The following is a 13,501-nucleotide window of genomic DNA, read 5'->3' as shown; positions in this document are numbered from 1 at the left end:
GATCATGCTTAACATAAATTGACAGCACTGAACTCGTTTCAAGAATTTCTGGCGTGCAACAAGTAAAATCCTGGCAACAGCACTCTCAACAAATTCTGCACTGAAAGTTCAAAAGAATATATAGGAAGAAGGTAATTTTGAGTGAAGCTCTGTGCCATAATCATTAATGGGGCTGCTGTGCCAGTGCTTTGGGGCTGTCTGCGTACATCGCTCTCTCATCACCTCTTGCACACCAACCCAAGTGCACTGACAAACATATGATTTTGTTTTCACTCAAAAATGCTCAGGGGATGTTGAACAAGTTCTAAAAAGGAAACAACACTGTTAACCAAAAGTTCAAGATCAAACAGTTAACAGGCAAGAAAAAACACATGTAGAATTATTCCCCAGTGGAACCCAAAGCACCCAACTATCTAAAAAGAATCAAAACCAGTTGTATATTACGACAGAGATGATATCCCCACATTAGATTACATCTCATTCAAGGGCAGCAAATTAACTACCCACCCTTGCTGCCTCTGCTTGGTTGCTTGTCTCCCTGGGCCCTTCAACATTCCAAGGCTTGTTGATGCTTTTGACACCAGCAACTGCTTTAAGCAATCTCAATGGTTTGTAGATTACACAAACGCAAAATAAGAGCTTCTGTTGCCTTTTTCAATGGTGCTCTGCTTCCAAATTAACCATGGGAGTCGACATTGTGAAGGGGAGATGAAGACTCAGAATGTCTCCAGTTTATTCAGGATTACTGTGATATCCAACAGCTGCTCTTTCAGGAAACCCCACCTGCCACACTCTACACACTGCTCACAAGAAATATTCCTCACTGGGACTGGGTGGTGCAGTTGGTTAGATGAGGCCCTTCATCTCTGGGGCCTGCTTTTGAATCAGGCCAGACAGATGGACTAAAGGCCGTCCTCTTTCAAAGAGGTAAGTGGATGGCAGGGCCTGAACACTCTTTGATGCCCAGATTCAAAACACATCTCAGGAGATAAGAAAGGTGGTAGGTGCCTTTGCACTTGTGGAACTTGCATTTGAGGCCAGACAGGCAGCTGGTGCAGACCACCCTTCACTTTCCCAACCGTGGGCTGTGAAATCAATTCTCCCATATTTTCATATGGAAACACAAGCTATTTCAGCCCATCAAGTCTATGCCGGCACACTAAGTGAACCCATTGCCCCATTACCTTTATCTACAATCTGTTCTCTCCATTTTAAGAACATAGGAGATTAGAACTGGCAGCAGCCCTGTCAGCAGCGTGTTAGTCTTTTCAACTTTTTTTATTTTTTTAGTATGTCTTAAAGTCTGTTTTTAGTGTTTCTTAGTGTGTTTTGTGTGGGGGGTGGTGTGGGGGGGTAAGGGGGAAACCGTTTTGGTCGCCTCCTCCATGGAGAGGCGACTTTTTCCAGGTCGCCTCCCCCGTGGCCTAACATCAAGGATCGGCGCGGCCTTTCCCGGAGACGCGCCCGGGGCTCGGGACTCCGGCGGCGGGTGCAGCGTGGACTGTCAGCACGGAGCTGGGGCTCGCTGGAGGGGAGCGCTCCGTTCCGTTGGCCCGCAGCAGACGGCAGCCTGAAGCCGCGGTCTGCACAGCTCCAGCTGGCGCGGCGTCTACAGCCCGGGATCCCTCGTGGGGGACCCGGGGGGAAGAAGAAGCTTCCACCGCCGGCCCGCGGCCAACTTCTACCGCGGGTCCGGTATGGACTTACATCACCCCTGGAGGGGAGCTTCGACCGCCGGCCCTGCAGACTGCGGTGCTTACGGCTGCGACGTGGAGGGAACTTTAAATCTTCGGCCGCCGGCCTGCGGCCTACACCAACTAAAAGCCGCGGTCTCCGGTGGGGAGGAGCCGACTCTGGACTTACCTGGACTTGTACCTTGTCCTTTTACCATCTGGACGCCCGCAGCAACGGCTGCGGAGGGTTGAGGTCCCGACCACGGGGGGAAATGGAGGAGGACTGGCCAAATTGTGTGCCTTCCACCACAGTGATGAATGCTGTGGTGGATGTTTATGTTAAAAATTTATTGTGTTTTTGTGTGTGCCCTTTATCATTGTATCGCTGCTGACGTATCATTTCACTTGCACTTTTTGTGCAATGTGACAAATAAACGTTGTATTGTATTATATTGTATTAGAACAGTGCAGCACAGGAACAGTCTCTTCAGCCCACAATGGCAGTTGAACCTGATGCTTACTTCCACTAATCACTTCTGCCTGCAGGTGATCCATGTCTCTCCAGTCCTTGCATATCCATGTGCCTATCTAAAAGCCTTTAAAAAGCTACAATCTTATCTGCCTCAAACTACCACCCCGGTAAAGTGTTCTAGGCACAAACTACCACCCCGGTAAAGTGTTGTAAGCAAACTTGCCCTGCATAGCTCCTTTAAACTTTATCCATCTCACCTTAAATCTATGCTAGCTTTTGACATTTCTACCCTATGAAATTGGTTCTGATTGTCCACCATATTTATGCTTCTCATCATTTTATAAACTTCTATCAGCTTCCGAAGCTCCAGTGAAAACAATCCAAACCTCTTCTTTTACGTAATACTCTCTAATCCAGGCAACATTCTTGGATGCATCTTCCCCATAGCATCCCTTTCTGTTTGGAAATAACCAAAACTTCACACTATACTCCAAACGTGGCCTAACCAATGTTCTATAAAATTGCAACATGAAACCAAATTTCTATAAGGCTGCAACATGTTCCTATCAAATTGAGCCCATGCAACCAAGGACAAATTTAAGCAGCTAATAACTAATTTACCATCCTGCTTTCCTAATCTATGTACACCCAGTGTGGTGACTGGAGGAGGGAGAGGGAAGGGTGAATCAGTCATGATGCTCCTCATTGGATTGCTCCTGAGTCTGACCAAAGTGGCGATTCACAGGTCCAAGCAGTGGGCTGTGATGAGGTCTGTCTGAACTGACTGTCTGCTCCTCTTCTGCAGATACGGCCATGCCAAAATGTTCCTTGAAAAGCATCACGTGGTGTCTGCAGGCCTTTCGGGATTGGTGGGAATTGCAGAGGCTGGAATGCAGCCTGGAACCAGATGACAACATTTTAATTCAACTGTTCTGTTGTTGATGTTGTAAGAAGAGTGGGTTAACCCCCACCACACTGAAGAGATGGTTCACCAGTGCCTATATTGGTTTTACACTGACAGTTACTGGCAGAGCTTCTGCTTGTGGTGAGTCTGAACCACCACCATCTGAACCTGCGTCGCTAGTAATTCAGTTCACTGACCAGTGGCTTTGCCAAGCTGGATTAAATGATGCCGTGGGCAGGACTATAACCTAACGTAGTCAGGAACAACGCCGCAGCATGCTGATCATTGCTGCAGCTTGGATCATCGGAACGAATCACGTGAATTAAAGCTGAGCAGATAACTAATGGGCTACAGGGGTATGAAGTGCCTTTGTATTTCTGTTCATGAAGTCTTCTGCGCACAGTGGTCATTGACAAATCCACACCTGACTCCTGAAGAGTTCCTTGTTTCTATGAATTTGGTTGACACTTGTGATAACAGAGAATAAAAAGCTATGAAATAGTAATCTATCAACATAGACAGAGAGATAAATAAGCGAGTTCTGTATTCCGACTGCGCATGCCCATAGGTCACAGGCGATAAACACTCTCGGCAGCCGTGCCGCGGCATGGACACAGACCTGCGCCTCATCTGCAGCCAGGATAGATCCTGGGTCTACCAGCCCTGCCTGGATTTACGGTAACGACCGTCCAGGCTTACAGCCAGCACAGAGAAGCAGCGCTAACTCCACGGCTCTGGGCTGGTGTCCCGTCAGTCTAGGCAGGGCTGTAGGTTAACCCGGCGAGACAGGCAGAGTTGAGCTGGATTTAGCGCTGCTTCTCCTCGCTGGCTGTGGGCCTGGGGGTGCCGCTCACTTCTGACTCCCAACGTCTCTGGCTGCCCCCGGACGGGGTCACTCGGGAGGGGACGGGGATGGTCCAGTGATGGTTCGGCAGCAATTGCGGCGCTGGAGACCCGGGTTCAGTCCTGGCTGCAGATGAGGCGCAGGTATGTGTCCATGCCACGGCACGGCTGCCGACAGTGTTTATCGCTTGTGACCTTTGACAAATCCCATGATTCCTTGCGTTTTTCGGAATACAGAACTCACTTATAGCCACTGGAAGAGGGTCAGAGGAAAAGCAAGCAGCAAAATTGGTAAAGCAATAACAGCAGTACAGTAGGTCCTCGCCACCCCTCACCCTCAGAGCTGTTAATGGCACATCCCTAATTCCCCTTTCCTTACTCCGAGATGTTAATCTCCCCATCTGACTCCCCACATTCCTTGTTTACTCCTGGAGCCCACTCTACCAATACACATGGCCAATCAAGCCCTGACGGCATCCCCCCAATCACGCAACATAGACAAGCCCATGCCCTTTATCCTGCCCCCGTTCAGCTCGGGCTTAATGATCTACAAAAAAAAACTAACAGCCGTCCAAATGCCTTCCTCTAAGAGCATGATCACTCTATTAGCATGACTTTCTGGAGTAAGGCTGCATTCAAACCAACTCCACTTAGCTTTAATTAAAAATATTCCATTCTGAGACTCACATGTGGCGTGCCAAATCTTTGTGAATGGCATTGCTTACTGTGGTGCTGCACCAGTGGCAAGCTATTGCTCAGACCACACAGGCTGCTTTGTGCACCCTTAGAACATAAAATTAGAGCTGAATTTTGTGGTCAGGACTTGATTGTTTTGGCACAAGCACACAGTGGTTGCTGCCACTACCCTGGAACTGCAATGAGTCCTGGGGACATTAGCCCATTCAGACTCAATGTAAACACATACAACATCAGGATTGGTTTAAACGATTCACCTCAAGAACCATTTCAAACAGGGCACTGTTTAACTTCATGTAACATATGGGTGTTAGAAACATAGAGCCAGTACCCACTACAAAATGCTTTGATCCACCATCTAAACCAGAAAGAGGCAGGGAAACGGGGGAAAAACTTAAGACATGTAATTTGTAAGCCAAGTATTATTAGCAAAGGGAGAGAGGCATATTTCCTTTTGAAGCACTAACTTTTACAAGGGAACCCACATTACCCTCCACCCACCAGCCCTTACTGCCTTTCCCCACATCCCAACCATGACTACAGTGTGTAAGCTGGACATAGACGCATAGAAAATAGGTGCAGGACTAGGAGTATACTACAAGCCAGCAACACCATTCAATATGATCAAGGCTGATCATCTAAAATTAGTACCCCGTTCTGGCTTTTCCTCCATGTCCCTTGATTTCCTTAACCCCAAGAGCTAAATCTAACTCTCTTGAAAACAGAGTAGAACAGTGCTCCTGAACATCCAACTGGATTAGAAAGAACCCCTTTTGACCGTTGCTGTCCCTAAAGGCTGAGATACAAAGACTTGGAGCATTTCCGTCACGCTCCATCGCTCTGGACGACAACCGGACAACATATCAGATCAACGTAAAATACAAAGTGCTGGAAGAACTCCATAGACCAAGCAGCATCAGTGGAGGGAATAGATTGATGATGTTTCGGGTCAGGGTCATTCTTCAGACCGAAATAATCCATAGAATGGTCCCCTCCCGAAATGTTGTCTGGCCATTCTGTCCACAGATGCTGCCTAACCCGTTGACTCTCACCAGCACTTTGGATTTTGATGAAGGTTCCAGCATCTGCAGTTTCATGTGATCAATGGAACTAGTTAATGGACAAAAATTCCACAATTGGAACAGAGAGAACAGGAATAGACACTTGAGCTCACAATGTCTTTGCCAGACATGATGCGAAGACTAAATCTTATTTGACTGCACATAACTCCAAACCTGCATATCCCTGTGCCTATCCAAAAGTTTATTAAATTACATTATCATGTCTACCTCACCCCCAACAGGGCATCCCAAGCACTCACCACCCACTGTGTGAAGAACTGGTCCAGCACATCTCCTCTAAACATTGTCCCATCTCACCTTAAAGCTATAGCCTCTAGTATTTGATATTCCCATCCTGGGAAAAAGGTTCTGATTGTCTACTCATGCTCATCATAATTGTATATACATCCATCAGGTTTCCCCCCAACCTGGAATTTCAGAGAAAACAATCCAAGTCTGTCCAACATCTCCCTGTAGCTAATACCTCCCAGGCCAGGGATAATTCTGGTAAACCTCCTCTGTACTCTGTCCAAAGACTCCACGTCCTTCCTGTATTGGGGTTACCAGAACTCCACACAATACTCCAAATGAAACCTGACCAAAGTGCAATAAAGCTGCATCATGACTTCCTGACTCTTATATTCAATGCCCTGACCAATGAAGGCAAGTTTTCAATGCACCTTTACCACTTGATCTATTGTGTTGGCACTTTCAGGGAGTTATGCATTTGGAACTTCAGATCCCTCTGTACATCAATGCTGTTAAAGGTCTTGCCATTAATTGTAATTTTTCCACTTGCATTCAACCTTCCAAAATGCAACAAATCACAGTTGCTCAAATTAAGCCCCATCTACAATGTCTCTGCCCATGTACTGTGTAAGTAGCTGATCTCTTTCCTGTTGTCTACTTTGACAGATTTTCTCACAGTCTGCAACCCCAGCAATCCTGGTGTCATCTGCAATCAAAGTTATGAAGAGTGAAGCCTCCCTCATTTAAAATGTCCCCTAACCTGTTTCACACAGAGGGGCTATTACCTCAGTCATAGACCCCAGCACCCCAAAGGATGACTACCACCCCCATCAACCAGCCACTGCAGAACTCCACAGGACAGTTAACTGCTCCTTTCACCCACTATAGAACCCCAGAAGCAACTTAACTACTCCATTTCACACGCTCCAGAATGTCAGTGGGAGGCTAACTTCCCCTTTCACAGTAAATGAAGGATGACACATAAGAAATAAGGCTGGTTTACAAAATCAGGAGATGATTTTTGGACAAAGAAAGGAACTGACAAATAAAATAAATTAATGTCTGCAATAGATCTGGCCCCCTTAACTCTGGCCATTGGGCAAAGTACCAAACAAGAAATAAAAGGGATTTGTATCAAATGTAATGCAATATTTATCGCAAATTTAATCTTCACATAGATTAGATAAATTAAATTGCTAAGGTAACCTTGAAGATGAGCTTATGGGATGCATTCAAGATCATTTCCTGCAACCAAATCTTAAGAACCCAACTGATGATGTTAGATCAGCCCATGTATAAGGAAAGACGATTAATTATTGATTTTATAGCGATCTTGGGGACAGAATTTTCATACATTGGAATTTCACATGTTTAAGATGATAAAATTGTGTCTGAAACTAAGGCATTAAACCAATGAAAACATATTTATACTGTTCTGAATGATAAGTTCACTGAAGTGAGGAACAGCACTTCACATTTCACTGGGGTAGCTTACAACCCAACGGTATGAACATTGGAAGACACAAAGTTTGTGAGTTACTCAGTGGGTCTAGTAGCATCTCTGAAGAACTACTAGAGATAGGTGACGTTTCAGGTCAAGACCCTTCTTCAAACCCAAACATTGAATTCTCCAATTTCAAGGAATATCTCCTTACTCCCCATTCTTCCCCCCACCCCAGAGCAAACACATTTCTCCCTCTGTTTCACCCCGCCCAGATAACCATCCTTGGGGCGACATAGTGGTAGAGTTGCTGCCCTACAGTGCCACAGATCTGGGTTCAATCCTGACTACAGGTGCTGTCTTTATGGAGTTTGTACATTCTCCCTGTGATCACTTGGGTTTTCTCCAGGTGCTCTGGAATCCTCCCACACTCCAAGGATGTACAGCATTGTAGGTTAATTGTCTGTGGTAAAATGTTTAATTGTCCCCAGTGTGTAGGATAGTGCTAGTGATTGGGGTGATTACTGGTCGACACGGACTCGGTGGGCCGAAAGGCCTGTTTCCACGCTGCATTTCTAAAGTCTAAAAGTCACCCTGCTTCTTCTCCCTCCTCTGCATGGCCATCTCCCATCCTTCCCATTTCTAAATTCCATATTTCCATTTTATTCCCCCCTCTTTTCCCTTTCACCCATCTCCCTCCCTCCGGGTTTACATTTCACTCCTCCTCTTCTCTCCATATCTGACAACCTTTTGCCTCCTTTTCACCCCTAGCCTTTGTCACTTGCTCCATTCATCTACCAGTCACCTTCCCCCAACCCCAACACATCTGTATTCACCTACTACCTGTCAAGTCTTGACTGATTCCCACGTCTCTTTTCCTGCTTTTGCTCCTCTACGCAATCAGTCTGAAGAAAGGTCCTGACCCGAAGTGTCAGTACAATGTCCATTCCCTCCACAGATGCTGCCTGACCCACTGAGTTCCTCCAGTAATTTGTTCTTTGCAGTAGATAAGTAGATGTTTAAATAAATATTTCACACATCTTAACAGAAACAATTATCGCTGCAAAACAAAGATTCAAAGGGAATGGAAGTCATCTGTGGCTACTCTAAACAAGCAAGGATGGTATTAGATTAAAAATAAAAGTAGAGAACTGTTATGAAGAATAGCTATAAGCCTACTAATTGAGAGAAATGTGGAAATCAGCAAAGTTTGGTTATAAGTTTAATGTAACAGAGAAAATAGAATATGAGAATAAACTAACAAAGAATGTGAAGACGGATTACAAGATCTACAAATAGAAAGGAGGCACAGCAAAAGTAAATGCTGGTCCCTTAGAAGCTGAGGGAGGGGAATTAATTATGGGAAATAAGAAAATTGCGAGACATTATACAAATATTTTTCATCAGAGTTCTTGGTAGACGACAATAAAAGTATTGCAAAAATTGTCAGAGATAATGGGGAAAATGAATTTAAAATAGTCACCATCAGAAAAAAAAGACCAGGCATATTTATGGGACTGAAGACCGACCATCACCTGAACTTATTATGTCTAAAGCTTGAATTTGAAAGAAAGTGGCTACAGAGAAAGTGGATGCATTTGTTGTGATCTTCCAATTGTGGAAATTTCCCAATGGATTAGAAAACCACAGATGTAACACCACAATTCAAAGGAGTGTGAAAAAGCAGGCAACTATTGGCCAGTTAGCTTAATACTTGTGGACACACAAGGAACTGCAGATGCTGAAATCCTGAGCAAAGCACAAAGTGCTGGAGTAACTCAGCAGGTCAGGCTGATAAGCAACGTTTCCGGTAGGAATTCCTCTTCAGACTCAAGTCTGAAGAAGTGTCCTGACCTGAAACGTTGCCTATCCATTCCCTCCACAGTTGCTGCTGTACTCCCTCGGTATTCTAGGAGTGATAGAATAACGGAAAACAAAACAGAATTAGGTAGAATCAACTGGGATTTATGAATGAAAATTATGCTTTGCAGATTTGTTCAAGTTCTATGGAGGATGCAGCTCCCAAGAGAGTTGAGGGACACTGTAGTACATTATGATTTCTAACAGACATTTGATAAAGAACTAGATATTTAATGCACAGATAAGCGCTTGCAACGTTGAAGGTAATATATTAGCACAAGTGAAGAGTTAGTTAATTGGAAGCAAGTAAAGTAGGGATACATGAGCTGGACCTGGTGGGGTGTCACAGAGAATACTGTGGGGACCTTGGCAGTATTAATGACTTTGGTGATGGGATCACATGCATTACATCCAGGTTAGCTAATTAAACAGTGATATAGAAAAAATGCTGGAGAAACTCAGCGGGTGAGGCAGCATTTATGTAGCGAAGGAAATAGGCGACTTTTCGGGTCGAGACCGTTCTTCAGACAAGTGATATAGAAAGGTAAGTTGTGAAGGAATGAATTGGGACTGCAAAGGGAAATAAACATGATGGATGAAAAACAACTGCGGATCCGACATCCCCTGTAGAAGGAAATAAACTGATCGATATTTGGATGAATCTAACAACGACGATGGATGCGACGGGAGAGAGGCTGGTCGGAGAGGAGAGGGATCTGAGGGTCTGGCCTACTGCGCCCTCAAGGTTGGCCGCGGGAGGCCACCCGGGGAACAAAGTTGAACAGGGCAAGGATCGGACGTCAGTTGCTGGTCGTCCCGGGATGTGTAGCGGAGCAAACAGGGATTGTACTAACAATCTTTTACACTTTGTCAGCGCCAGAAATGTGTACTGCTAAGGTGACGTCTGCTGTCTGATTTTTACCGATTGTATTCAAAAACATAGAATTTTGCTGTACCTAGACAATAAAGTATCACTAAATCACTGAATCTTTGGAATTCCATTTTCTACAGAGTCACAGAGGCATCCATTAAGTGTTGTTCAAGGCTGGAATAGATAGATGTTTGGGATAGAGAACCAAGTTATGGGACGGGCTGGTAAGATGAAGCCATGGTCAGATCAAACATGATCCTATTGAATGGCCAATTACCTTGAAGAGCCAGATGAAATGCCTGGGTTGGAGGGTGTGAGTTGTGAGGAGAGTTTGTCCAAACTTGGATTGTATTTTCTGAAATGTTGGAAGCCGAGGAGCAACTGATTGAAAGTTGCAGAGATAAGGTAGATATTCAGTCTTTTTCCTTGGGTGGAAATGTCAAGGGGATAGCTTTACGATGAGGAGAGTTTAAAGGAGATTTGTGAGGCAATTTATTTTTTTACAGAAAATGCCCGGAACACACAGCCAAGGGAGGAATTAGATACAGATGGGAATGTTTCAGACATTTAAATGTACATGAGAAGAGGCAGGGAATGGGAGGATACAGATCTCATACAGGCAGATGGGAATTGTTTTGATTGTATCATGGTTGGCACAACCATGATGGGCTGAAAGGCCTGTTTCTGTGCTGTACTGGTCTATGCTCCATTTCCTATGCTCTAGTCTATGAATTACAACACATAATCTACATATAAGAATAACTTTTGAGTCCTCACATTTATTTTACAGACCCAGCAGCCTCTCAGTGTGTGCAAACCCACCATAAAAACTCATTTTTAACATCCTGACATAAAGGCATGCCATAACACCAATTCTGGAAAGTATAGAACGAAGACTAGGGCACAGAGAACAAAGAACAGTACACCATATGGACAGACCAGGCACATGACTAAAATTATAAAATGGTAATTATTAAATATAAATAGTAAAGACACAGGAGAATTATGCCTACTAAGAGATCGATCTCTTAGGTAGGCATAATACTCCTGTGCCTTTCATCCGCAGTACTTGAAACACGCGAAAATCTGTGCAGCTCACGTGCAGTCGACACTGCTTCAAGCCTTCACGACAAGGGGAGCTGAAGGCGGAAGAAATTGTGCCTTTGCACCGTGGACTGCGTACTGCACATGCGCAGCATCCTACTGCGCATGGGCAGCGCAAGTTTCTTGGCGGGTTTTTCAAACATGGATTGCCATTATCTTAAGAGTATCTTAAGAAACAGAGAGAAGAATGGAGTCCGTGTACAAATAATGTGGTAAGTAAATATTTTTTAGCTAAATGTTTTGAAATACCGTATTTCCTGGCAATGAAGATGTTATTTTTTACCCGAAAATAAGGCGTCTTGAAGGCCGAAGTTCAGGTTATTAGCCAAAAAAGATAGATTTGGCTATCCCACTACAGCAACATCAAGAACGATGTTGCTGTAATGAGGTATAGCCAAGTCAATCCCTCATTGCTGGCAGCTGATGGGAAGCGGCTGTAAAAGGACAGCGCCGCTGGTGGGGGGGGGGAAAGAGTTCCTCTCACCTGCCGATCTTGCTCATGCGGTGGCTCTGCGCCTGGAACGTCGCGGTAGCGGTGAGTGAGTTATTCGCATGATCCCCGACCCCCTCCTTCTCAACGCTCCTGCCCTCCCCGCAACTTTACCCCTGGCCAGACTCCCCACACACTGTGAAAGGAACTCTCCCTCCAATTGGTCCCTTGAACTAGTATTGTCATTCAATAAGATCACAACTGATTCAATTTTTCCCGGTGTGCTCCCGCTTTTCCTCCCATCTCTCCACCTGCCGTCACCCTCCACCCCCCCACCTGTTCAGTAATTCAGAATGAAGGAGATTTGGAAGCCTTGGGCAAATTGAATTGTTACTTTCTTTATTTTTATTTTTATTTTTTTGAGCATGAAAAATTCTATGTCCCGCCAGCCTTCTTTCAAAATGTAGCAACTCAAAATGAGGGTGCGTTTTTGACGCAGGTGCGTCGTCATTGCTGGGAAATACGGTACTTTATTAAGTGATATGGCTTTTGAAGACTTTATAATTACTCATGGCACGTGCCAGGGACAGACCCTTCAGTCCACAATGTCTGTGCTTAACCTGATGCCAAGTTAAACTAATGATTAGTACTATTGATTAGTTATGGGGAGAAGGCAGGAGAACGGGGTTAGGAAGGACAGATACATCAGCCAAGATTGAATGGCAGAGTAGATTTGAGGGGCTGTATGGCTTAATCTTATGACTTTATGACTAATTTTCTCTGCCTACATCCATATCCATACGCCTATCTAGACTGACTAATTAGACTGAGTTAGTTAATAGTTAGAAAAACAAATTGTGCTTACTCTAAATTATGGGATATTTCACAACTCTGGGGTTGGCTGATGGCACAAATTGTTGAAGTTTGTTCCTGTGGTTGGTGACATAATCTCAGATGTTTTGTGATGCACTTCCACCCGGTGCTAATCTGGATTTATTTTTGCTGTGCTGAACTCTCACATCACTGGGGAGTGATATTATCAACAATGACCGGGGACTAGAGTTCGTTTTGTTTCTGAAGGCTCTCTCTCGCATTCCTAGTAGTTTACTGTGACACGCACTTTAAAGGAGACCCTTAAAAAGAAAACACCAGATGTAACCTGGTGCAACCACTCAGCGAAAGGCATCTCATCAATTTACTGCACTCAGTGTTACTGCCAGACCACACACAGACAACACGCAGCTTGGACTAGAGGGTAGTAAAGAATATGTTTACCAATAAGTGGGACCACGATGATGTACAGTCTGGTCTCCAGCAGTTTGACCAGACCGGGGAGGTGATCAATAAATCCATTGGTGTCTGGCACAAGAAAGACAGGTGTTATCTCAATCTCGATCTGTCTCTTCAAAGTCTGATCTTCTAATAGAGCCTGTGAGGGAAAGAAATAAAAATAAGGATCACATTGGAATAATCTTTCTTCTAAAAAACTGACCTGCAGATTTTCTGAGACAAAGTGTAGCGTTTGGAAGAACCAATTGGGAATGTATAGATCGTCAATGGTGGGATTAACGGTATTGATAAGGCATCACTGCCAGCGATTATTGATGAGATTATTACATGCAATTATCAAGGGAGTGTAAAAAATTAGTGTCCTGTTACATGAGGTTGGCTCCATTAATATCTTGAGTTGTTCAGTTCAGTATCTCGAAACAACCATTTAAAATTATGCACTGGGTTTATGGCACCAATCTGTTACTCTGTGCCCAAGCAAGAATTCCTTTGGTTCTGGATTCAGACCATGAATCCTCTCTCAATCCTAGACCCGGAGTTGGGATCCCATGGAGTGCTCCGAGGACATGTCTGCTCCCTGCAATGACACGCTCTCTTTCCTACAGAG

The 13,501-nt window shown here is 44.6% G+C and overlaps 1 protein-coding gene across 1 annotated transcript in view; it reads right to left on the bottom strand.

Moving 5' to 3' along the window:
• smg6 (SMG6 nonsense mediated mRNA decay factor) overlaps positions 1–13,501 on the bottom strand; it is a 299,932-nt gene that overhangs the window by 28,979 nt on the left and 257,452 nt on the right. Inside the window, exon 16 of the mRNA XM_055657778.1 lies at positions 12,880–13,033. Coding sequence (XP_055513753.1) covers positions 12,880–13,033 — 154 coding nt within the window. The remainder of the gene's footprint in view (positions 1–12,879; positions 13,034–13,501) is intronic.

Source organism: Leucoraja erinacea, chromosome 28 (assembly GCF_028641065.1).
Source record: "Leucoraja erinacea ecotype New England chromosome 28, Leri_hhj_1, whole genome shotgun sequence".
In the NCBI taxonomy this organism is placed as follows: domain Eukaryota; kingdom Metazoa; phylum Chordata; class Chondrichthyes; order Rajiformes; family Rajidae; genus Leucoraja; species Leucoraja erinaceus.
This window is presented reverse-complemented; position numbering and strand designations above follow the sequence as displayed.